The sequence below is a fragment of the Gossypium hirsutum genome, chromosome A12 (assembly GCF_007990345.1).
Source record: "Gossypium hirsutum isolate 1008001.06 chromosome A12, Gossypium_hirsutum_v2.1, whole genome shotgun sequence".
In the NCBI taxonomy this organism is placed as follows: domain Eukaryota; kingdom Viridiplantae; phylum Streptophyta; class Magnoliopsida; order Malvales; family Malvaceae; genus Gossypium; species Gossypium hirsutum.
In genome coordinates, this window is record NC_053435.1 from 20,115,517 (window position 1) to 20,142,422 (window position 26,906).

At 33.9% G+C, this 26,906-nt stretch overlaps 1 protein-coding gene across 1 annotated transcript; it reads left to right on the plus strand.

Annotated features, from left to right (window-relative positions):
• The first annotated feature begins 21,623 nt into the window (after positions 1-21,623).
• On the plus strand, positions 21,624-26,345 carry LOC107933422 (mitogen-activated protein kinase kinase kinase 5). Its single transcript, XM_016865632.2, has 12 exons — positions 21,624-21,741; positions 21,869-22,349; positions 22,792-23,418; positions 23,496-23,583; positions 23,701-23,763; positions 23,859-24,022; positions 24,219-24,294; positions 24,720-24,779; positions 24,852-24,977; positions 25,255-25,464; positions 25,540-25,637; positions 25,777-26,345. The coding sequence occupies exons 2-12, from the start codon at positions 21,883-21,885 to the stop codon at positions 25,970-25,972; spliced, it is 2,175 nt and encodes a 724-aa protein (XP_016721121.1). The 5' UTR covers positions 21,624-21,741; positions 21,869-21,882; the 3' UTR covers positions 25,973-26,345.
• Positions 26,346-26,906: the final 561 nt, after the last annotated feature.

A 26,906-nucleotide genomic window follows, 5' to 3' on the forward strand; every position in this document is an offset into this window, starting at 1 on the left:
GAAGCTACATGGGAACTCAAAGATGCTATGAGAAAGCAATATCCGAACCTATTCACTGGTAAGATTTTCGGGGACGAAAATCTCTAAGGGGGGAGAGTTGTAACAGCCCGATTTTTAGCTAAATCGAAACAGTAGTTTTGAGGCCACAAATTTGAGGTCAAAAAATTATTTTAATATTAATTTTTATGTTTATAGCATGTGATTATATATGTGTGAAAGTTTCGTGAAATAATTTTAGTATTTGAATGCTTAATTTGAGAAAAGGATTAAATCGCGTAAAATGCAAAAGTGGCATTCTATTTGATAAAGTGTCTAATTGCTATGATTTATTAAATGAAAGGTCTTTATGTTGATATTATACCATTGATAGTGGAATTTGACATAAATGGCCATTAAATGAATGCTTTTAAATGGTTTTAATTAAGGTTAAAATTGTAAAATGGTTATTAATGTTAATATTAATAAAACATAACAAAAATTAGCTCCATTATCATCATCCATAATCGAATATCTAGAGAAAAAGAAGAAGAAAATGTTGCTTTAGGGTTCGGCTAGCATATAGCTTGATTAAGGTATGTTTTGAGCTTGGTTTTTTAATGATTTCTAGGTTTTTTAATGATTTCTATATTTTTGTGATTGTTGCTTCGTGTTCTAGCTAGCCCGTGCCCTAATTTTTGAAATTGTTGATGATTTTGTACCATTGATGAATTCATAAGTTTTGTAATAGTTGATGATGAAAAATGATAGATTTTCATGTTTTATCAAGTGATTTTTGAAGAAAATACAAGTTAAGGATTTAATTGTAAAAATTATAAATTGAAGGGTTAAATATGTGAATAAATGATAAATATGAGCTGATATGTAGATTAAGAAAATTCGGATAGCATGTATTTGGATTAAATTGTAAAAATTTTGTGTATTTATGAAATAGGGATTAAACTGTAAAAATATGGAATTTTAGGGGCTAAAGTGTGAAAATGCCCAAATATGTGTTTGTGGACTAAATCAAATGATTTGATGAATAAATGAGTAAATTTTGAATGTATATAGATCAAGAACGAAAGAAATCGAATTTAGATCGGCGAAAATCAAAAGTTATCGAATAGTCAATCCAGTCCGTTTATCCCGAAAACAAGGTAAGTTCATATGCAAATAAATACCTTTAAATTGGTTTATAAATGTTTATTTGTCATTGAATTGCTATGAATGTTGAATGAGAAAATACGAGCAAGAATCAACGAAGTTATGATATCCGAAAGTCCCATACGAACCTTAGGAATAGTATAGGATAAAAATGTCATGACATTAGGATTACCGAGATGTGATTACATGTAAGACCATGTCTGGAACATTGGCATCATTATAAGATTTTGTGTAACACCATGTCTGGGATATTGGCATCGATATGTGACAACATGTAAGACCATATCTAAGATATGACATTGTACGAGCTATATTTGATTTTCGAGTATCCTTAACAATTCTAAAGGGTTCAATGGGCAAAGTCAAGTCAAGAAAGAATGTGTGAATGAGTTAAGTGGCTCAGGAACGTACGAGATTCATACAAGTATTGAAAAGGGAGGTATTTGATGAATTCACATGTAATATTGAATATGTATACATTGGGAAAGGTTTGTGAACTTATATGTGCTTATTCATAGTTTACCTATTTGATGAAAATGGTGTTGAATCATGTGGTCATTTTATTTGTATATGGCTTACTAAGCTTTTAAAGCTTACTTTGTGTGTCTTCCCTTTTTTATAGATTATCAAAGCTAGTTCGGACATCGGGGTTCATCAGGAACCGTCATCACACTATCGACTACTTGTTGGAACTTTTGGATGCTTTGTAAATATAGTATATGGCATGTATAGGCTAGTGTTAAGATGATATGTTTTGAGTTGTGATTTTAGCCATGAGAGTTGGCTTGTAAATGAAGTACATGTTGGTGTGTATTTGGCAATATAAGTTGGCTTAATTCATAAGTTTGATAAGTGATATATGATGTATATAATGCCATACATTTTGGCAAGTTTAATATGGTTCATGTGTTGGCTAGATCGTTAATTGATTTGGCTAATTATCAATGATTCATCGTAGTTGAGAAATGGCATGTTGTGACTTAGTTTTAAGATGATGAATTGGTATATTTTGTGGCATGAATTAGTTGATAAAATGATGAGAATAATGCATAAGTAAGATAGTTGAAATTGTTGATAATGAAATATTGTTTTGGTATGTTTATGGTTGAAGATGAGATGGCATGATTTGTATATGAATTGGCATGTTTTGGTTGCCTATAAGTGAATTTAAATGGTATGAAAAGTTGTGGTTTAGGTATGTGTGAAGTGGTTTCGGGATCACAAAACCGAGTCACAAAAATAATTAAAAGTTATATTCTATGTTTATTATATGTGAAAGTGCATGTGTGAAAATTTCATGCTTTGATTTTGTCATTGAGAGTAAAATTATGAAATAGGACCTATGTGAAAATTTCTGAAAATGCTATAGGCTAAATTGTAGTGGCCAAATAATTTGTAGTGCAAAATAGGAGGATTTGCATGTCAAACCCCCCATTTTTACATGTAGTGGTCGACCAAGGTGATGGGTATTAGATAAAATATGCATTTTAGCATTATAAAAGCTATAATGGATGGTGGGCATGATAAGCCTTTGTGTAAAATTTTTTATTGAAGTTATGGCTTAATTATGGCACAAATTAATATATCATTTATGTGTCATAAAATGTTGGGAATAAGAATAACAAAAAGGATGGAAAGAACAAAGTTTTGTTCATTCTTGGTTCTTCATAGCCGAAAATAGGAGAGCAAGAGGGGGGAGGTCTCTTGAATATTCGGTCACTTGGGGAAGAAAAATCCAAGGTAAGTTCATGGTACTTTGCTTCTATTTTGATGTTCATGGGTTCTTTTTGATTCTACCTTAACTCATGAAGCATATTTTGGTTTTTGGTTGTGTTGTGAGCATTTGATCATGAATTTAAAATGATGAAATGGAGATTATGCTTAAGTAAAATCATAGATATGTGATGATTGATTGGTGATATACATGTTTAAATAACATGCATGCAAAGTTTGTGTGAAGGTGTGATTTGGTAATATATCTGCTTGGGACAGCAGTAGTAACGTGAATTTGGAAAATCACCATAAATTGTGGGAGATGAGTTAGAAGCTGAAAAAATTATGGAATTAAAGTTTAATGAGTCTAGCTTCTCATAAAAGAAACCGTGTAAGCAAAGGAATTGCCGATAATGAGATATTTGAAGTGATGTGTGACAGGGTCAGAATGACTTCTAGATCCTCTGTTCTGTTTTTATAAAATCATTATAAATTGTACACAAATGGTTATAAGATTAAATTTATATTCTTAGACTCCTTAATGAGTCTAGTTTCAAATTAAATAAACGAGAACATATTTTGAATTCTATACAATGATAAATTTGATTCCTAGTGAAGAGTGCTCAAATTAGTCAAACAACGAAACAAGGGAAACTTTAAGAAAAATCAGGTATTGGTTGGCCAAACTAAAAATTCTTAAAATTTTATGGATAAAAGATATATGAGTCTATTTTCAGGGAAAATTAATGGAAATTGATTTGGAGTTTCGTAGCTCCAATTATAAATGATTTAGTGACTGTTGCTCAGGAAGACAGCTTGCAGTGAAATTATGATTATGTGGTAAACATTGACAAAAATTTGTTAATGAGTTGCTTATTGATTTCTTATAAGCTTACTATGATCTATATGTGTGAAAGTCTAATATATATATTATATATTCTGAACGTGATGCTTGAATAGTCGAATAATGACTAAGTTTAAAATTGTTGAATTTAAGCTCAAGAGCATAGAGGGGCAAATTCGTATAAGGGGAAAAGAGAAAGTAATCGAATATCCGTTGTAATCGTTCGGCAACATTCAAGGTAAGTTCTTAAGTGTTTAAGCTTGATTCCTTTTTATATGCCTAAGAGTTAAATTAATATGGTAAAGGGAATGTAAATTTTATTTAGTTAATGTGCCGAATATGTAATAATTTAAGGCTATAAGCCGATTATGGCTATTATGCCTAAGTTGAATTGGATTTGGAAATTTGATGCACTAAATGAGTGTTACAATGAATAAACTATGCCGTATATGTGCTGGTGGAGATATCATGATTGTGATTATTGAATATCTAAAGGAAACCATGATGTGTATACAATTATTATATTTAGTCCGTTGTGGTAGCCGAAGGTGGCTTGGTACTAAAGTGATTAAATGTGAACTTCGATGAGGTAACTGTTAGTGATCGATGATATAAGTTATGCATTATAATATATATTTGGGTTTCAAACCTGACAGACATAATGCTAGTGAAATGACATCGGATTTAAAGGTCTAGCAGGCTTATGGCCAGTGATGAGGTAACTGTTAAATCGATTGGAATTGAATCACAAATGTGAATTGAGAAGCATAGGTAAAAATGCCTATATGTGAGTAAGGGTAAAACCTTCGTAAATTATCGATAAGGAAGGGCTATGTGCGAAACCATCTTATAATTGCTAATTTGAAAGGTTGTCTACGAATCAGTGAGCAATATGTACATATTATATGAATTGTGACCTTTTGGTTCAACCTGAATTAAGTTGTGCGATAAATAATTTATGTATATGACTTAGAGTCGAATGGTCACTATGGGTTAAGTTTGAATGGTGAAATGGATATGTGATATTTACGTATGACTTTTGAACCGAAATGTAAATGATGGTGTTCATAAGGAGCTTATATCCGAATGTAGCAAATGACTACTAATGTGATATGTTGAATGAGAGGTGTTAAAATATGATTAAATATACATGATATTCGATGGATATCCGAGTTAAATCCCGCAGGCTTCGTGCTGGTATTATATCCGGGTTAAATCCCGCAGGCTTCGTGCTGGTATTATATCCGGGTTAAATCCCGCAGGCTTCGCGCTGGTAATATATCCGGGTTAAATCCCGCAGGCTTCATGCTGGTATTATATCCGGGTTAAATCCCACAGGCTTCGTCCTGGTATTATATCCGGGATAAATCCCGCAGGCCTAGTGCTGGTATTATATTCGGGCCTTCGTGCCTAGCAGGCGTAATGCCGGTGAAATGATATGTTAGGTGAATTCGGTGTTTATTGTAAGATAAGGGTTTAGCGGAATGTTAAAGATGAAATGATAGTGTATTGTATCATGCTTATATGGCCTAATGGCAAGTATAACATGTTGGTAAATATGCAATGTGCTTTTATAATCGAATGATAAGTTTGAAATGAATGTGAGTGAAATGTTATGCATAAGCTATCAAATGTTAAGTGTGAAAATGAGATGAAAGAAAAGTGTTTGAGATGTATAATTATATATACGTTCGAATGATGTTAGTACTCAATTGATATGAATATGTTATATGGAACTTGTTGATTTGATTATTCGGGCCTTTGAGCTTAGCAGACTATAATGTCGGTAAGATACTATTCGGGCTTTCGAGCCTAGCAGGCTATAAAGCCGGTGAAATGTATCGGGCCTCGAGCCTAGCAGGCAAAATGCCGGTGATTTGAGAAAAGCCTATGACTAAGGTACCTCGTGCTAGATTGTCAAATGAATACATTTAATACGTAAAGTGGGCCAGGTACGTAGTATGTACTCATATGTGAGTTTGATTTGAAGTGAATCATAAGGGAGTAATGTGATACGTACATGAATAAATGTTAAAACTATACCTATGATCATGATACACCTGGTCAGGGTGTGAAAGTATGTGAGGGTAATTGATAAAAATATGTTATATGAATTCAGATTAAGTGTGATAAGAATGCTGAACGTGCATTATGTACTTGTGTGTATTCGGCCAGATGCAAATATCCCTAGAATTTGGCCTCTTAAGAAATTAAATAATCGAAGTATAATTGCGTTTATTTGTTTGCATTGCTTAAGACTTACTAAGCTTTTGAAAGCTTACTCCGTTGTTACATTTCTCTGTTTTATAGATTGTTGACTTCAGTTACTTGCTCGGGTTGGAGTTCGCCGGAAATATTATCACACTGTTGAGCTCACATTATCGCTGTAAGTAAATCCTATTATTTCGAGTCTATGGCATGTATAGGGTTTTAATGTTTTGGACCTCGTAAGCTCATATATGGGATAGATTGCATGGGAAAAGAAAAGTTTTAAATTGATTGAAATTTTTCAGCATGGTTTTTGTGTGATTGGCTGAGTTTAAGTCGGGTAACACCTCGAACCCTGTTCCGGTGAGGGATACGAACGAGGGGTGTTACATTTAGTGGTATCAGAGCCATGGTTTAGTCAGTTCTCGAACTAACATAGCAAGTATAAGAGTCTAGCTATACATGCCGTAAGTAAAGCGTGATAGTGTGATATCTCCCGGCTCTCATAAATTGTTTTGCTCAAGTAATGATGTGTTCCAACCGAGCTATTATTAATTGATCCGAAAATACTATTGAACTGATTGTGATATATTTGTGATATGACGGAATTGAAAGGTATGAAAAGAAGTTTATGATATGTGTGCATCAGTGTAAAGATATGTATAAGATTGTATAAAGTAAATGGTAAGGAAAGATCAAATTGGGTGGAATGAGTACAATCGTTCATTAGTGAATCGACGGAAAAGACCATAGTTGGACCATGGCAATACATGAGACAGATGAGCTAGTGTAAGACCCGTCGGGGATGTGGCATCGGCTCCACTTGTGCTAAGTGTAAGACCTATCTAGGATAGGCATCTGTACAGCCCAATGAGTGCTAATGTAAGACCTATCGGGAATAGGCATCAGCACGGGCAGAGCAGAGCTAGTATAAGACCATAGTTGGACTATGGCATCAAGTGAGCGATGTACTCAAAACCGTAAGACGTTTTTCGATTTGATAAATATTAACAAGTGATCAATACTAAATGTGGAAACTTGATAAGACATTATTGGTAATTTGAGTAAGAGAAATGAAAGTTTGAATTGTGATAAATTCACTTATGTTTTGCTAATATTCACATGAAATAAAGTTGCGTGTATTACTGAGATATGTGAAAATGTATCTGTAACGAGTTGGAAATTTGAAATGTTTGAATCAATGTGCGTAATATTATGACGATGAGTGATAAAGATATCTGTGTATACAAATATGAAAGTTCCTTTCGAGGCTTAACGACCTCACCCCTTTATCAGCGTTATTATTGTTCTGGTATGGAATAAGTATACAGATTGGTTAAAGGTTACGTAAAGGATCTTTCTATGAACTCCGATTGCGAAATGTTTGTTTATCTGAGTTGTAATAGATTATGCAAGTATATGGAATAAAAGAAATCAGTGGTATTATAGAAGTGGTTGTGAGATAGAATTTCTATCCAAATTGAATCAAAATTTTTATTATTTTCTAAGAGAGAAATCTTATTGGATTATGATTTATCATCTGATGAGAAAAGATCGGTAAGATGGGGTTTGCATGTGCAAGGTTTTATCTGATAAAGTAAGTAAAGTATCTATGATGTGATCTGTTGGTGTAGACCAAAGTTCCGGATCTTTGGTAAAAAGAGATACATGTGAAGAATGGAAAATTGTGATTCCGAGAATTTTGCGAAAACGTTTTTAGAGTGGAAACTATTTCTTCTGGTAAGATTTTTGGGGACGAAAATTCCTAAGGGGGGAGAGTTGTGACAGCCCTAATTTGGCCCTAGTCGGAAAGTGGTTTCGGGATCACAAAACCGAGTCACAAAAATAATTAAATGTTATATTCTATGTTTATTATATGTGAAAGTGCATGTGTGAAAATTTCATGCTTTGATTTTGTCATTTGAGAGTAAAATTATGAAATAGGACCTATGTGAAAATTTCTGAAAATGCTATAGGCTAAATTGTAGTGGCCAAATAATTTGTAGTGCAAAATAGGAGGATTTGCATGTCAAACCCCCCATTTTTACATGTAGTGGTCGGCCAAGGTAATGGGTATTAGATAAAATATGCATTTTAGCATTATAATAGCTATAATGGATGGTGGGCATGATAAGCTTTTGTGTAAAATTTTTTATTGAAGTTATGGCTTAATTATGGCACAAATTAATATATAATTTATGTGTCATAAAATGTTGGGGAATAAGAATAACAAAAAGGATGGAAAGAACAAAGTTTTGTTCATTCTTGGTTCTTCATAGCCGAAAATAGGAGAGCAAGAGGGGGGAGATCTCTTGAATATTCGGTCACTTGGGGAAGAAAAATCCAAGGTAAGTTCATGGTACTTTGCTTCTATTTTGATGTTCATGGGTTCTTCTTGATTCTACCTTAACTCATGAAGCATATTTTGGTTTTTGGTTGTGTTGTGAGCATTTGATCATGAATTTAAAATGATGAAATAGAGATTATGCTTAAGTAAAATCATAGATATGTGATGATTGATTGGTGATATACATGTTTAAATAACATGCATGCAAAGTTTGTGTGAAGGTGTGATTTGGTAATATATCTGCTTGGGACAGCAGTAGTAACGTGACTTTGGAAAATCACCATAAATTGTGGGAGATGAGTTAGAAGCTGAAAAAATTATGGAATTAAAGTTTAATGAGTCTAGCTTCTCATAAAAGAAACCGTGTAAGCAAAGGAATTGCCGATAATGAGATATTTGAAGTGATGTGTGACAGGGTCAGAATGACTTCTAGATCCTCTGTTCTATTTTATAAAATCATTATAAATTGTACAAAAATGGTTATAAGATTAAATTTATATTCTTAGACTCCTTAATGAGTCTAGTTTCAAATTAAATAAACGAGAACATATTTTGAATTCTGTACAATGATAAATTTGATTCGTAGTGAAGAGTGCTCAGATTAGTCAAACAACGAAACAAGGGAAACTTTAAGAAAAATCAGGTATTGATTGGCCAAACTAAAAATTCTTAAAATTTTATAGATAGAAGATATATGAGTCTATTTTCAGGGAAAATTAATGGAAATTGATTTGGAGTTTCGTAGCTCCAGTTATAAATGATTTAGTGACTGTTGCTCAGGAAGACAGCTTGCAGTGAAATTATGATTATGTGGTAAACATTGACAAAATTTTGTTAATGAGTTGCTTATTGATTTCTTATAAGCTTACTATGATCTATATGTGTGAAAGTCTAATATATATATTATATATTCTGAACGTGATGCTTGAATAGTCGAATAATGACTAAGTTTAAAATTGTTGAATTTAAGCTCAAGAGCATAGAAGGGCAAATTCGTGGAAAAGAGAAAGTAATCGAATATCCGTTGTAATCGTTCGGCAACATTCAAGGTAAGTTCTTAAGTGTTTAAGCTTGATTCCTTTTTATATGCCTAAGAGTTAAATTAATATGGTAAAGGGAATGTAAATTTTATTTAGTTAATGTGCCGAATATGTAATAATTTAAGGCTATAAGCCGATTATGGCTATTATGCCTAAGTTGAATTGGATTTGGAAATTTGATGCACTAAATGAGTGTTACAATGAATAAACTATGCCGTATATGTGCTGGTGGAGATATCATGATTGTGATTATTGAATATCTAAAGGAAACCATGATGTGTATACAATTATTATATTTAGTCCGTTGTGGTAGCCGAAGGTGGCTTGGTACTAAAGTGATTAAATGTGAACTTCGATGAGGTAACTATTAGTGATCGATGATATAAGTTATGCATTATAATATATACTTGGGTTTCAAACCTGACAGACATAATGCTAGTGAAATGACATCGGATTTAAAGGTCTAGCAGGCTTATGGCCAGTGATGAAATCAGGTTATTACCTAGCAGGCAAATTGCCGATAAACTATTAAAAGTGTGGTGCTATAAGACTATGGGCTAATACGATAAATGGATTCGTTCCGTATAGTAAATTATTCAGGTACGAACAACCTAATTAAGTACATGCAAATTAAATGAATTTGATGATTGATGTGAATCGAACGTATAAGAAATGGTTTCATGTTTATGTTCAACTATGAGACCTTGTGTTAAATCGATAATCGAATTCGTTCAAATACATTAAGTTGGTCAGGTATGCGATATGTACTTATGCATGTTAAATCGATTGGAATTGAATCACAAATGTGAATTGAGAAGCATAGGTAAAAATGCCTATATGTGAGTAAGGGTAAAACCTTCGTAAATTATCGATAAGGATGGGCTATGTGCGGAACCATCTTATAATTGCTAATTTGAAAGGTTGTCTACGAATCAATGAGCAATATGTACATATTAGATGAATTGTGACCTTTTGGTTCTACCTGAATTAAGTTGTGCGATAAATAATTTATGTATATGACTTAGAGTCGAATGGTCACTATGGGTTAAGTTTGAATGGTGAAATGGATATGTGATATTTACGTATGACTTTTGAACCGAAATGTAATGATGGTGTTCATAAGGAGCTTATATCCGAATGTAGCAAATGACTACTAATGTGATATGTTGAATGAGAGGTGTTAAAATATGATTAAATATACATGATATTCGATGGATATCCGGGTTAAATCTCGCAGGCTTCGTGCTGGTATTATATCCGGGTTAAATCCCGCAGGCTTCATGCTGGTAATATATCCGGGTTAAATCCCGCAGGCTTCGTGCTGGTAATATATCCAGGTTAAATCCCGCAGGCTTCGTGCTGGTATTATATCCGGGTTAAATCCCGCAGGCTTCGTGCTGGTAATATATCCGGGTTAAATCCCGCAGGCTTCATGCTGGTATTATATCCGGGTTAAATCCCACAGGCTTCGTCCTGGTATTATATCCGGGATAGATCCCGCAGGCCTAGTGCTGGTATTATATTTGGGCCTTCGTGCCGGTGATGTGTATTCGGGCCTTCGTGCCTAGCAGGCGTAATGCCGGTGAAATGATATGTTAAGTGAATTCGGTGTTCATTGTAAGATAAGGGTTTAGCGGAATGTTAAAGATGAAATGATAGTGTATTGTATCATGCTTATATGGCCTAATGGCAAGTATAACATATTGGTAAATATGCAATGTGCTTTTATAATCGAATGATAAGTTTGAAATGAATGTGAGTGAAATGTTATGCATAAGCTATCAAATGTTAAGTGTGAAAATGAGATGAAAGAAAAGTGTTTGAGATGTATAATTATATATACGTTCGAATGATGTTAGTACTCAATTGATATGAATATGTTATATGGAACTTGTTGATTTGATTATTCGGGCCTTTGAGCTTAGCAGACTATAATGTCGGTAAGATACTATTCGGGCTTTCGAGCCTAGCAGGCTATAAAGCCGGTGAAATGTATCGGGCCTCGAGCCTAGCAGGCAAAATGCCAGTGATTTGAGAAAAGCCTATGACTAAGGTACCTCGTGCTAGATTGTCAAATGAATACATTTAATACGTAAAGTGGGCCAGGTACGTAGTATGCACTCATATGTGAGTTTGATTTGAAGTGAATCATAAGGGAGTAATGTGATACGTACGTGAATAAATGTTAAAACTATACCTATGATCATGATACACCTGGTCAGGGTGTGAAAGTATGTGAGGGTAATTGATAAAAATATGTTATATGAATTCAGATTAAGTGTGATAAGAATTCTGAACGTGCATTATGTACTTGTGTGTATTCGGCCAGATGCAAATATCCCTAGAATTTGGCCTCTTAAGAAATTAAATAATCGAAGTATAATTGCGTTTATTTGTTTGCATTGCTTAAGACTTACTAAGCTTATGAAAGCTTACTCCGTTGTTACATTTCTCTGTTTTATAGATTGTTGACTTCAGTTACTTGCTCGGGTTGGAGTTCGCCGGAGATATTATCACACTGTTGAGCTCACATTATCGCTGTAAGTAAATCCTATTATTTCGAGTCTATGGCATGTATAGGGTTTTAATGTTTTGGACCTCATAAGCTCATATATGGGATAGATTGCATGTGAAAAGAAAAGTTTTAAATTGATTGAAATTTTTCAGCATGGTTTTTGTGTGATTGACTGAGTTTAAGTCGGGTAACACCTCGAACCCTGTTCCGGTGAGGGATACGGGTGAGGGGTGTTACATTTAGTGGTATCAGAGCCATGGTTTAGTCAGTTCTCGAACTAACATAGCAAGTATAAGAGTCTAGCTATACATGCCGTAAGTAAAGCGTGATAGTGTGATATCTCCCGGCTCTCATAAATTGTTTTGCTCAAGTAATGATGTGTTCCAACCGAGCTATTATTAATTGATCCGAAAATACTATTGAACTGATTGTGATATATTTGTGATATGACGGAATTGAAAGGTATGAAAAGAAGTTTATGATATGTGTGCATCAGTGTAAAGATATGTATAAGATTGTATAAAGTAAATGGTAAGGAAAGATCAAATTGGGTGGAATGAGTACAATCGTTCATTAGTGAATCGACGGAAAAGACCATAGTTGGACCATGGCAATACATGAGATAGATGAGCTAGTGTAAGACCCGTCGGGGATGTGGCATCGGCTCCACTTGTGCTAAGTGTAAGACCTATCTAGGATAGGCATCTGTACAGCCCAATGAGTGCTAATGTAAGACCTATCGGGAATAGGCATCAGCACGGGCAGAGCAAAGCTAGTATAAGACCATAGTTGGACTATGGCATCAAGTGAGCGATGTACTCAAAACCGTAAGACGTTTTCCGATTTGATAAATATTAACAAGTGATCAATACTAAATGTGGAAACTTGATAAGACATTATTGGTAATTTGAGTAAGAGAAATGAAAGTTTGAATTGTGATAAATTCACTTATGTTTTGCTAATATTCACATGAAATAAAGTTGCGTGTATTACTGAGATATGTGAAAATGTATTGTAACGAGTTGGAAATTTGAAATGTTTGAATCAATGTGCGTAATATTATGACGATGAGTGATAAAGATATCTGTGTATACAAATATGAAAGTTCCTTTCGAGGCTTAACGACCTCACCCCTTTATCAGCGTTATTATTGTTCTGGTATGGAATAAGTATACAGATTGGTTAAAGGTTACGTAAAGGATCTTTCTATGAACTCCGATTGCGAAATGTTTGTTTATCTGAGTTGTAATAGATTATGCAAGTATATGGAATAAAAGAAATCAGTGGTATTATAGAAGTGGTTGTGAGATAGAATTTCTATCCAAATTGAATCAAAATTTTTATTATTTTCTAAGAGAGAAATCTTATTGGATTATGATTTATCATCTGACGAGAAAAGATCGGTAAGATGGGGTTTGCATGTGCAAGGTTTTATCTGATAAAGTGACTAAAGTATCTATGATGTGATCTGTTGGTGTAAACCAAAGTTCCGGATTTTTGGTAAAAAGAAATGCATGTGAAGAATGGAAAATTGTGATTCCGAGAATTTTGCGAAAACGTTTTTAGAGTGGAAACTATTTCTTCTGGTAAGATTTTTGGGGACGAAAATTCCTAAGGGGGGGAGAGTTGTGACAGCCCTAATTTGGCCCTAGTCGGAAAGTGGTTTCGGGATCACAAAACCGAGTCACAAAAATAATTAAATGTTATATTCTATGTTTATTATATGTGAAAGTGCATGTGTGAAAATTTCATGCTTTGATTTTGTCATTTGAGAGTAAAATTATGAAATAGGACCTATGTGAAAATTTCTGAAAATGCTATAGGCTAAATTGTAGTGGCCAAATAATTTGTAGTGCAAAATAGGAGGATTTGCATGTCAAACCCCCCATTTTTACATGTAGTGGTCGGCCAAGGTGATGGGTATTAGATAAAATATGCATTTTAGCATTATAATAGCTATAATGGATGGTGGGCATGATAAGCTTTTGTGTAAAATTTTTTATTGAAGTTATGGCTTAGTTATGGCACAAATTAATATATCATTTATGTGTCATAAAATGTTGGGGAATAAGAATAACAAAAAGGATGGAAAGAACAAAGTTTTGTTAATTCTTGGTTCTTCATAGCCGAAAATAGGAGAGCAAGAGGGGGGAGATCTCTTGAATATTCGGTCACTTGGGGAAGAAAAATCCAAGGTAAGTTCATGGTACTTTGCTTCTATTTTGATGTTCATGGGTTCTTCTTGATTCTACCTTAACTCATGAAGCATATTTTGGTTTTTGGTTGTGTTGTGAGCATTTGATCATGAATTTAAAATGATGAAATGGAGATTATGCTTAAGTAAAATCATAGATATGTGATGATTGATTGGTGATATACATGTTTAAATAACATGCATGCAAAGTTTGTGTGAAGGAGTGATTTGGTAATAAATCTGCTTGGGATAACAGCAGTAAGGTGACTTTGGAAAATCACCATAAATTTTGAAAGATGAGTTAGAAGCTGAATAAATTAAGGAATTAAAGTTTAATGGGTCTAGTTTCTTAGAAAAGAAACAGTGTAAGCAAAGGAATTGCCGATAATGAGATATTTGAAGTGATGTGTGACAGGGTCAGAATGACTTCTAGATCCTCTGTTCTGTATTTATAAAATCATTATAAATTGTAAAAAAATGGTCATAAGATGAAATTTATATGCTTAGACTCCTTAATGAGTCTAGTTTCAAATTAAATAAACGAGAACATATTTTGAATTCTGTACAATGATAAATTTGATTCGTAGTGAAGAGTGCTCAGATTAGCCAAACAGCGAAACAAGGGAAACTTTAAGAAAAATCTGGTATTGATTGGACAAACTAAAAATTCTTAAAATTTTATGGATAGAAGATATATGAGTCTATTTTCAGGGAAAATTAATGGAAATTGATTTGGAGTTTCGTAGCTCTATTTATAAATGATTTAGTGACTGTTGCTCAGGAAGACAGCTTGCAGTGAAATTATGATTATGTGGTAAACATTGACAAAAATTTGTTAATGAGTTGCTTATTAATTTCTTATAAGCTTACTATGATCTGTATGTGTGAAAGTCGAATATATATATTATATATTCTGAAAGTGATGCTTGAATAGTCGAATAATGACTAAGTTTAAAATTTTTGAATTTAAGCTCAAAAGCATAGAGGGGCAAACTCGGATAAGGGGAAAAGAGAAAGTAATCGAATAGCCGTTGTAATCGTTCGGCAACATTCAAGGTAAGTTCTTAAGTGTTTAAGCTTGATTCTTTTTTATATGCCTAAGAGTTAAATTAATATGGTAAAGGGAATGTAAATTTTATTTAGTTAATGTGCCGAATATGTAATAATTTAAGGCTATAAGCCGATTATGGCTATTATGCCTAAGTTGAATTGGATTTGGAAATTTGATGCACTAAATGAGTGTTACAATGAATAAACTATGCCGTATATGTGCTGGTGGAGATATCACGATTGTGATTATTGAATATCTAAAGGAAACCATGATGTGTATACAATTATTATATGTAGTCCGTTGTGGTAGCCGAAGGTGGCTTGGTACTAAAGTGATTAGATGTGAACTTCGATGAGGTAACTGTTAGTGATCGATGATATAAGTTATGCATTATAATATATATACGGGTTTCAAACCTAACAGATGTAATGCCAGTGAAATGACATCGGACTTAAAGGTCTAGCAGGCTTATGGCCGGTGATGAAATCAGGTTATTACCTAGCAGGCAAATTGCCGATAAACTATTAAAAGTGTGGTGCTATAGGACTATGGGCTAATACGATATGTGGATTCGTTTCATATAGTAAATTATTTAGGTACGAACAACCTAATTAAGTACATGTAAATTAAATGAATTTGATGATTGATGTGAATCGAACGTATAAGAAATGGTTTCATGTTTATGTTCAACTATGAGACCTTGTGTTAAATCGAAAATCAAATTCGTTCAAATACATTCAGTTGGTCAGGTATGTGATATGTACTTATGCATGTTAAATCGATTGGAATTGAATCACAAATGTGAATTGAGAAGCATAGGTAAAAATGCCTATATGTGAGTAAGGGTAAAACCATCGTAAATTATCGATAAGGATGGGCTATGTGCGGAACCATCTTATAATTGCTAATTTGAAAGGTTGTATACGAATTAGTGAGCAATATGTACATGTTAGATGAATTGTGATCTTTTAGTTCTACCTGAATTAAGTTGTGCGATAAATAATTTATGTATATGACTTAGAGTCGAATGGTCACTATGGGTTAAGTTTGAATGGTGAAATGGATATGTGATATTTACGTATGACTTTTGAACCGAAATGTAAATGATGGTGTTCATAAGGAGCTTATATCCGAATGTAGCAAATGACTACTAATGTGATATGTTGAATGAGAGGTGTTAAAATATGATTAAATATGCATGATATTCGATGGATATCCGGGTTAAATCCCGCAGGCTTCGTGCTGGTATTATATCCGGGTTAAATCCCGCAGGCTTCGTGCTGGTAATATATCCGGGTTAAATCCCGCAGGCTTCATGCAGGTAATATATCCGGGTTAAATCCCGCAAGCTTCGTGCTGGTAATATATCCGGGTTAAATCCCGCAAGCTTCGTGCTGGTATTATATCCGGGTTAAATCCTGCAGGCTTCGTGTTGGTATTATATCCGGGATAAATCCCGCAGGCCTAATGCTGGTATTATATTCGGGCCTTCGTGCCTAGCAGGCTTCGTGCGGGTGATGTGTATTCGGGCCTTCGTGCCTAGCAGGCGTAATGCCGGTGAAATGATATGTTTTGTGAATTCGGTGTTCCTTGTAAGATAAGGGTTTAGCCGAATGTTAAAGATGAAATGATAGTGTATTGTATCATGCTTATATGGCCTAATGGCAAGTATAACATGTTGGTAAATATGCAATGTGCTTTTATAATCGAATGATAAGTTTGAAATGAATGTGAGTGAGATATTATGCATAAGCTATCAAATGTTAAGTGTGAAAATGAGATGAAAGAAATGTGTTTGAGATGTATAATTATATATACGTTCGAATGATGTTAGTACTCAATTGACATGAATATGTTATATGGAACTTGTTGATTTGATTATTCGGGCCTTTGAGCTTAGCAGACTATAATGTCGGTAAGATACTATTCGGGTTTTCGAGCCTAGCAAGCTATAAAGCCAGTGAAATGTATCGGGCCTTAGCCTAGCAGGCAAAATGCTGGTGATTTGAGAAAAGCCTATGACTAAGGTACCTCGTGCTAGATTGTCAAATGAATACATTTAATACGTAAAGTGGGCCAGGTACGCAGTATGTACTCATATGTGAGTTTGATTTGAAGTGAATCATAAGGGAGTAATGTGATACGTACGTGAATAAATGTTAAAACTATACCTATGATCATGATACACCTGGTCAGGGTGTGAAAGTATGTGAGGGTATTTGGTAAAAATATGTTATATGAATTTAGATTAAGTGTGATAAGAATGCTGAACGTGCATTATGTGCTTGTGTATATTCGGCCAGATGGCAATATCCCTAGAATTTGGCCTCTTAAGAAATTAAATAATCGAAGTATAATTGAGTTTATTTGTTTGCATTGCTTAAGACTTACTAAGCTTATGAAAGTTTACTCCGTTGTTACATTTCTCTGTTTTATAGATTGTTGACTTCAGTTACCTACTCGGGTTGGAGTTCGTCGGAGATATTATCACACTGTCGAGCTCACGTTATCGGTGTAAGTAAATCCTAGTATTTCGAGTCTATGGCATGTATAGGGTTTTAATGTTTTGGTCCTCGTAAGCTCATATATGGGATAGATTGCATGTGAAAAGAAAAGTTTTAAATTGATTGAAATTTTTCAGTGCGATTTTTGTGTGATTGACTGAGTTTAAGTCAGGTAACACCTCGAAACCTGTTCCGGTGAGGGATACGGGCGAGGGGTGTTACAGTATGCTTGAGGGGGATGAGAAATGTGGCTTAAACCAAGCCTAATTTCGCCTCACACGGTTAAGCACACTGGCGTGGTCTCGACCATGTGCCTGGTGTAACTTAGTTAAAACAAGTCAGAGAGTTACACGGCATAGACACACGGGTGTGTCTACTGGCCGTGTGCGACACACGGGCTGGCACATAGACTTGTGGCCGGCTGTGTGACCCAAGTCAGTATACCTTCCAATTTTCCCACGGCCATGGCACACGGGCTTGTCTTTGGCCGTGTGGTGCAAGTCAGTATGTATCCCCTGTTTCCACATGGCCTGTGACATGGGCGTGTCTGGTGGCACACGGGTGTGTGATTCCTATATGCATAAAAATTTTATGAGTTTCCCAAAGTTTTCAAATGTTATTGGTTTAGTCTCCAATCTCTTTTACGCATGTTTTAAGGTCTCGTAGGGCTTTATAAGGAAAAATGTGAATGTGTTTAATGGATTTTGATTATGAATGAATAAATGTATGTGTTATGTATGTGAATGTTGCGTATTGTCCAGTAATGCCTCGTAACTCTATTCTGGCGACGGATACAGGTTAGGAGTGTTACACTAGCAAATCTTCCAATTTTCTTTAATAATTCCTTAAACGAACCTAAACCAAAATTCAGTATAAATTCAATCAATTTACCATTAAACCAGCCCCCAAACACCTACTAAATGATTTCAAATCAATCATTGAAATTATAACTATTTTATGAATCTAAACTAGTTAGATTCCTTACACTATATCGATGCGAACCGTATGTACAGCCGTTCTTCTCCTTTACAGATGATTTAGGGCGTTTGGGTCAGCACTTAATTCAATAATATACTGGAAAATAAGTACCTAATTAATGATTAAATTCCTTCATTTAATCAATCCATAACCTTTACCCAACAACTATGTCGAAATAACAAATTAGTTACCCTTCATTGCCCTTACGCTTCACGATTTGTAGGTTCCGAATGACCAATCGATCAAGAACATTTTTTCCTAATTGAAATGAGTTTAAAAGCTAATTAGGAGGGTTCAAGAACTCAAATTAAGGCTGGAAAAATATAGGCAAGAACCCAGAAACAAAACAACCCCCTTTTCTACACATATGCGCACACACCACCACTTATGGTGGCCAAAATTGGGGTTGAAATTTAAAACGGTTTGAGATCTTATTAAAATCTGGAAAAATACCTTTGAAATCATTTAAAAACCCCCAAATTCAAGATCTGAAAATTTAGTTTTTTAGTTGAAAAAAATTAATCAAGAAATTGAAGAGAAAAGAGACCTTACCCAAGCTATTCAAGAGAAACGACAATGACACTTTCTTTGCAATGATTGGAATTGATTTTGGAGTTCAAGATTTCAGGTTTGGGGTTGATTTTAATGAGGAAAAATGACAGCAATATGGTGGAGAATATGTTAACAAATCTTGTAGCTAAAAGAAGAAAAAAAAAGAGAAAGAGATGGTATAACTATGTGTAGGAGATGATAACAATGGAGGAAAGGAAAAAAAATTAAAATCAAAGAGAATGAGAGGATGAAAGAAACGGCTAGGGCAATGAAGAGGAGGGATTAAAGGCTGATTATTAGTGAAAAATTAATATTTATACCTAGGTTAACTAGGCTAGGATGACCCATACATTAAAACAAGGGGTTTTTGTCAAAAAATTAAATTATTTACATGGGAAGGAAATTGAAGTTAAGACATTAAGAATAAATTCATTAATGTTTAACTATCAAACCAATAACTCATTCTTAATATAATTTTGAAATATTTATTTTAAAAAAACAAGGCATGTCACATACTAGGGTTTAAGGCAAAATTTGTAAAATAATAAAAATAGTGAGAGAGAATGGATTTGAACTTGGGTTTCAAAGAAATTTCACTAACACTTAACCAACAAACCAATATCTCATTTATTTCTTAAAAATGTATAGATAAGCTTAAAAAATTAGGACATAGCCACTCTTTCTCAATTTCCAACTCCAATTCTAACCCCGATTTCTAGGATGCTACAGATACTAGTGGACTTTTACCGATACCATATGAAAAGCATCGATATTGGATCAATACTTAGCTGAATTGATTGAGAAACAGAATGTCAATTTGGTACTGATTTTTGAAAGGACATCGATATTTTGGAAACTATCAATACTTAACCAAAAAGTATTGATACTTTTCAATACTTTTTGGCTTACAGCTATACTCACTTGTTTTAAAAACAATTTAACTTTGATTGAAATTTTTTTAACTTAATTTAAAAGTCAATTCAAAAGTTTTCTAAGAGTTTAAAGTAATAGGTTCAAAATTTTATCTCTTAGACTTCATTTGAAAAATCATTTTACCAATTTTGTTTAATTTTAACTTTTATCCAAAAATATTTTAATTTATTATATTAAATCATATTATTAAATAAAATTTGATATAACAAATTCAATACATCAATTAGTTTATTAAATAAACATCTAAACTACTATATTTGAAATAATAATAATAATAATAATAATAATAATAAACCTATTTCACCCTATCGATGGTATTCACGATGATGATCCTATATATAAACCTATCTAACAAATGAGCCAACCTTGAACAATCTTTTTTTGAATTGAGGTCGATATATATTCAATAATAATAACAACATTTTTATTTCAAGTTAATAATAAGAAATTAAAAATTATCAGTTTAAATAATGAAGTGAGTTTTCAGGTTTGCCCAAGTCAACCGTGAATATAGTATCTTATTCAATAACTATACCCTTTTTTTTTTTTGGATAATACAAACTAATGATTTTTTCTTTTGGTTATTGGTTATAAAGATTGATCTGAACTAAAACCACAAAACCTCTATTACGTTAGTCTTTTTTTTTTTACCATAAACTCTGTGGACAGAACCAAACCCTCCCGACTTTAACTAATTCGACAACCAAACCTTTTTATCACGGAATAACAAAATCCCACCTCAACAAATAAATCCCATCATAAAGTAAATATAAATTTTAAAAGAATTATGTAATAAATATATTTATTAAAAAATAAAAATAAAAATTAATTGATACTTTAGTTATCATGATAAGATTAATTATTCACAATGTCTGGTAATTATTTCATTATGATTAATTTTATTGATTTATTATATAAAAAATAAAAATATTTTCATAAAAATACATCAATTTGTATATAAATATTTATTTTAATAATTTTATAATTAAATTGGTGCCCGATTAATTCACGACACTAATTCAACAAAATATTTAAAATAAGTATATTATATATATAATATACACTAAATTTTGTTATGTTGACTCTGTGTGTGAAATAAAAAACATGATAATAAAATTATATTTATAAAAAAAATTGATAATTGAGTTATAGGTGAAATATTAAAATGTTTAGATTTAATTTTTTTAGGCTTAGGTTGAGATTATATTTTTAGTTGTTTTATTCAAATAACTCATGTAAAAATAATAAAAGATAAAATATTATAATATTAATAATATTGTTAAAATTTTTATTAAAGAAATATTTTAAATAACCTTTTCATTAAATTAATATTGATTTAATTTAAAAACACCAATTTAATAAAACATTTTATACAAGTATAGATAGATAATTATTTTTTCATAAAGAATTAACAATAATAACGAATTTTGAAAGTGTTTCAGAGTCAAAATTACTTTCGCTAAATATATTTTTTTAAAAAGGAAAAAAAGTGTAAATTTAAAGAATATTAATTTTTTTTTAAGTGCGATGAGCAAATGCTAAATAAAATCAGCTAGGCACATAAAAAAGAAAAGATACTTTATTAACCTTTTTTTTTTAAAAAAAAGGGGGGTTTCTGTTATAAACCGCGTAATGTTGCAGACAAAAACCGATTTCTCCACAATTTCCAAACCAAAAACTCCATTGCCCATTGCCATCCAATCCTTTTGGAACATCATTGTACGTTGTTACCCCCTCATTTTTACTTCTCTTTTTGCTGTTGTTGTTGTTAAAGGAACATAGTTTTCCTCTCCTTTTCTTCTTCAATTCTCTTTCATTTGAAATTTGATCATTTCTTTCTTTTCAGAATGATTTCTAGCCATGCGTTGGTTTCAGAACATTTCGTTTTCTTCTTCTTGTTCTTCCAGCAGCAGCTCCGCCTCCTCTGGATCTTCTTCCAGGAAACATTTTGAAGATAATATTAATAGTAATCAGCGAAACCAGAATCAACGTCCTAAATCCCGTTACCATTACTTGGGGCTTCGCATTTCGGGAGCTCGGCTGCGAAGGCAAAAGGAGCCTAAGCGTCTCCCCGAACAGGAACCTCCAAAGAATGAGGACCCGCAGGCGTCGCCGCTGTCCGCTGGTTGCGATACTCCGTCATTGTCAACTTCTCCGGCTTCGAAGACAACGTCGTCGGCATTGGCGGTGCCATTGCCGCTTCCGCTTCCGCTTCCTGAAGGAGACGGGGAGCAACGGTTTTCGTCGCCCAAGGAAGTTGGACATTGTAAAGGTTTAGAGGATAGAGATTCAGAAAAAGCAGATGAATCTATTTTTTTGGTTTCAAGGTAGTCTTTTATTTGTTTTTTTTTTAAATTAATATTTACTTAGAAAGTTCTTGGCCTGGCCCTGCTCCTGCATTAATAGATGCCGTTAGAATTTATTTTTCAAATACATTGAAAACAATATATATAATTTCTTAATAGTTTCTCATTTTCGAAATCATTTTCATGTCTTTAGTTTCTTTCTGTGAATATTTTAGAAACGAATGATATCTTCATAATTGCAATGCTATGTGATTCATAATCTAAATGTTAGAAACAAATTATGAGCTAAAGGATGATTTATTCATAAGTGCAACACTACTTGATTGATAATCTACATGTTCAATCTGAAATTTAATTTTGTACTTCATTTAGGTTTTATATTTATAGTCATTGTAGGCACTTCTGGTAACTTGTTTGACTGGTTTTCAAGAAATTTAGAGTTTTCTAATTTATCCTATTACAGTGTGTTTGCCTGTTGTGACTCGAGGAAGACGACAAAGAATTTTGAAACAGTATCATCCTCTAGGTTGTTGCAACAAGAAGTGAATAAAGGTGATAGTTCTCATGATGAGTTTATGGTGCATTTTCCTATAAGCAGTACTCCAACGAGTCAGTTTGGAAGTCCTGTAGCCACCCTACAAAAAATGAGTGCCACCGATGTGTTTCCGCATTTCATGGTTCCTACAGGCAATCAAATCTGGTCTGCACCAGAGATGAATGCATTAGATGTTGCAGGGCTTCCTCCCCGAGCATTCCATGATTACAATGCATATACCACTGATAACACTCCGCTGCACAGTCCAAATAGATGTCCTCATCGAAAGAATAGAAGCCAAAGTGGACCTCCTTCTCCAATGCATCAGAGGTTGTCACTTGAGAGTATTGAGATCTCATCGTTGCGTTCTGAAAGTAATGGCCCTATCTCTGTGCATCCGTTACCTCTTCCTCCAGGAGCAACCGTGGCTTCCCCACCAGCTTCCATTCCCCAAGTTGCTAATAGGTCAGAGTCATTGCCAATGAATTGTCGATGGCAAAAGGGCAAGCTTATTGGGCGTGGGACATTTGGAAGTGTTTATGTTGCCAGTAACAGGTATACAAGTTCTATGTATCTTTGCCATCCATTGCATTAGCTATCAGAACACTAAAAGAGATTCTTGTTTCTGACAGAGAAACTGGAGCTTTATGTGCAATGAAGGAAGTTGACATATTTCCAGACGACCCGAAATCTCCAGAGTGTATAAAGCAACTAGAGCAGGTTTTTCTTTTGCAAATATTACATTTATTCACTCTAGGAGGATAAAAGCGGTGATGACCTAATGCCGTTTGTTTCTTTGAATGTCTTCCTAAGCCATGACTACTTTCTTTACTGTAGGAGATCAAGGTTCTTAGCCACCTCAAGCATCCAAATATAGTGCAGTATTATGGTAGTGAAATAGTAAGTTCCAGTTGCATGTTAGGATTTCATCTCTTCTTCTTGCTCCACTTTTGTCTTAAGAATTTCCAATAAGGAATATAAATTACCATATGCAGGTGGAAGACAAGTTCTATATATATCTGGAGTATGTTCATCCTGGTTCAATTAATAAATATGCTCGTGACCACTGTGGCGCCATAACAGAATCTGTTGTTCGCAATTTCACTCGCCATATTCTATGTGGGTTGGCTTACCTGCACAGCACAAAGACCATCCACAGGTACAAAGCAGTGTCCTGATTTTTGGGTTAAAAACAGCCAATTAGAGTGAAAAAAGTGAATAACATCTACTTGCTTTTGTCCAACTCAAATATTAAGCATGGAAATGCTAGTTGTTTGAGGAGAGGACAAAACCTATTTTCGTATTTTAGCATGAAATATTGGTGGCTTCCTATGCTGTTTACCTTTTCTATTCAGGGATATTAAAGGGGCTAATTTGCTTGTTGATGCATCTGGAGTTGTCAAGCTTGCTGACTTTGGGATGTCCAAACATGTAAGTTTCATATCTTCCCCTTCTCTTTGGGTACATGTAAATAAATAATTAGTAGCCTCAGATAAGGCATGTAAATTAGTAGCCGAAGGATCTTTTATCAGCTGATGTTACACAACAATAAATAATTTAAGGGAAAATATTCGTTGCAATTCATCCTCCCAATTGCAGTCCTTTATTGGACATTTTAGTTAAGCATTAAAGAAGTGATTAATATAAATGGACATAAGCACAAAGGAAGAAGACAGATTAAATCTATGTGTGAAAACTAGAGTTGATTAGCTTGGTGTGGCAGATGTTGTCATCATCATCACAATTTGCCTCTCATCACTTACTGTTACTCCAAGTCATCTTGATTCTAGGTCTTTTGTTAGCTATTATTTTTTCTGATTCTGCTTGAATAATTCTGTATCCATTCCGTTGCACAGCTTAGTGGACAAAGAGCTGATCTATCTTTGAAGGGAAGCCCTTACTGGATGGCTCCAGAGGTACCATCTCGTAATTTTATCATCAAATGATATCTGTATTTTAACATACTGACATCATTCGTTTCCCTGCAGCTCATGCAAGCAGTGATGCAGAAAGATAATAGTTCTGAGCTTGCTCTAGCTGTTGATATTTGGAGTTTGGGATGTACAATTATTGAAATGTTCACTGGTAAAGCACCATGGAGTGAGTATGAAGGGGTAAGCACATTATGTATCTTAATTCACTTAATAAATCAGCTGAGCATTGGAGAAATTTTGACCATTCTAACTTCCCATTGTTCCATGAGATGAGGAAAAAGAAAGTTGGTTATGTGCTTCTCATAATGCTAATGATCATATATTCTCTGCCCTGCAATAATTAAAAATTAAATGTTCCGTAATTATGTGCAAGGAAGGACAAGTTCAATAACTTGGTCTGGTTTGTTTTTAAATAAGAGACATTGCCAACTTCTTCATGTTCTCTTCTTTAATGCAGGCTGCCGCTATGTTCAAAGTGATGCGGGATACCCCTCCCATACCTGAAACATTATCACCCGAGGGGAGGGATTTCCTGCGATGCTGTTTCCAAAGAAATCCTGCAGAGAGACCATCTGCAAGTGTGTTACTAGAGCACCGATTTGTCAAAAACTCACTACAGTCGGGTGCCTCATCGAGCTCCTCATCCTTTAATGGGACAAAAGTCATGGTAAATAACAATGCTTACCCTGTTGTTTCCATTGGCTTATGATAGTTTATTTAATAATTAGTTTAATATATGCAGGATGCACCTCTTAGTCCAGGAGAGCGATCTGAATTTAAATTGGCTCAATCGCCAATGCAGCAAGGCTTGCAAAGTGCAAAAACTGTGACTCCTGACTGGTAAGAGTTACATTTTTCCTTGCCATCGAGCTTAATACTTTTTTCTTTCATTTTGCATATATTAACTGCTGAATTCAATCGAATACTTCCTTTTTCTTGACTGTCCACATCAGCTTCATGCATTGTTCTTTTTCTCCAGTGAGACTGCACAACGATCTCATTACAAGCATTCCGAGTTAACAGTGGCCCCACGTTATTCACCTCGTTCAACCCTTGAAGTTCCTCCTGGTTTGTCTCCCTCATCCTCAGGCCCAAATACTCGTCCTCCCAGCCCTTCTGGCACCACTAATAGATCTATCAACCAGGAGTGTAAGAAAAACCATATCTTCGGATAACATTGAAGGAGGAAACATTGTACATTATTTTCAAGGTTTCTCTGATAAGCAGCTTCAAGCATTGCATTGGAGACAACAAAAAGCCACCATCCGACATGTGGCTGTGGAGAACTGAACTAGAAACTCCCTACCTGATCGCTATCTTCAATGCCTAATCGAAGTTCCTGAAGTCTGTTGTCATCCTTGAAGCATATCTAGAAACAGGTCGTTTTTGTAAATTATGGAGTATTTTTTAGAGCCACCAAATTGAGAAAGCTTACATGTATATTCTTGCAGAAGTTGACATTTCTAATCTTCAAAAGTCGAATGAATTAGTAGATTTTAGAAAGTGTAAGTTAGCCATATATATCAATCTTTTCTGTTCTTTTTTTAATTCCCGCATCTTGAGCGCCCTGCAATGCATTGTTTGAGCCATTTTATTGTTTTTAAATGATCATAGTTTGTAGTATTTGAACTAAAATGCAGATATGAAACTAGTGGCTTTAGCATTTTCTACCCTACTTTAATAACCATCTTTACGCAACAGTAGGTTATAATTGTGCAAGCCATGAAGTCTTGAATTTCCTTTTGGTTGGGGATATAGAAGGCCAAGGAGGGAGAAAGATAAAGAAAGGCATTTGGGGATCAATAAAATGACTTCAATTTATCCGATTTCAACTTCATCCCTACATTTAAGTTTGGGAGGGTGAGTTAATACTCACCCTTCAAATTTATAATTACTTTTTAGATATTTTAATGGATAGCTTTAATTTTTTTTCAAAACTTTATTCTTTTAAGGATTCAAGCAAAATTTCTATGTGAGATAGATCAAAGTTAGAAATTTCTTTATGAGATTAAACTTGAGAGATAAAATCTTTGAATAAAATTTTCTGTTGTTAAAAGTTGTTTTTTTTTTAATAAAAATCTAAAGGAGCATGAAGATTTAAACAAAACA

Coding starts and splice junctions, on each gene's coding strand:
- LOC107933422 (XM_016865632.2), top strand. CDS start 21,883: ATGCGTTGGTTTCAGAACATTTCGTTTTCTTCTTCTTGTTCTTCCAGC. Junction 23,419..23,495: donor GTTTATGTTGCCAGTAACAG/GTATACAAGTTC, acceptor TGTTTCTGACAG/AGAAACTGGAGCTTTATGTG. Junction 25,465..25,539: donor TTAATGGGACAAAAGTCATG/GTAAATAACAAT, acceptor TAATATATGCAG/GATGCACCTCTTAGTCCAGG.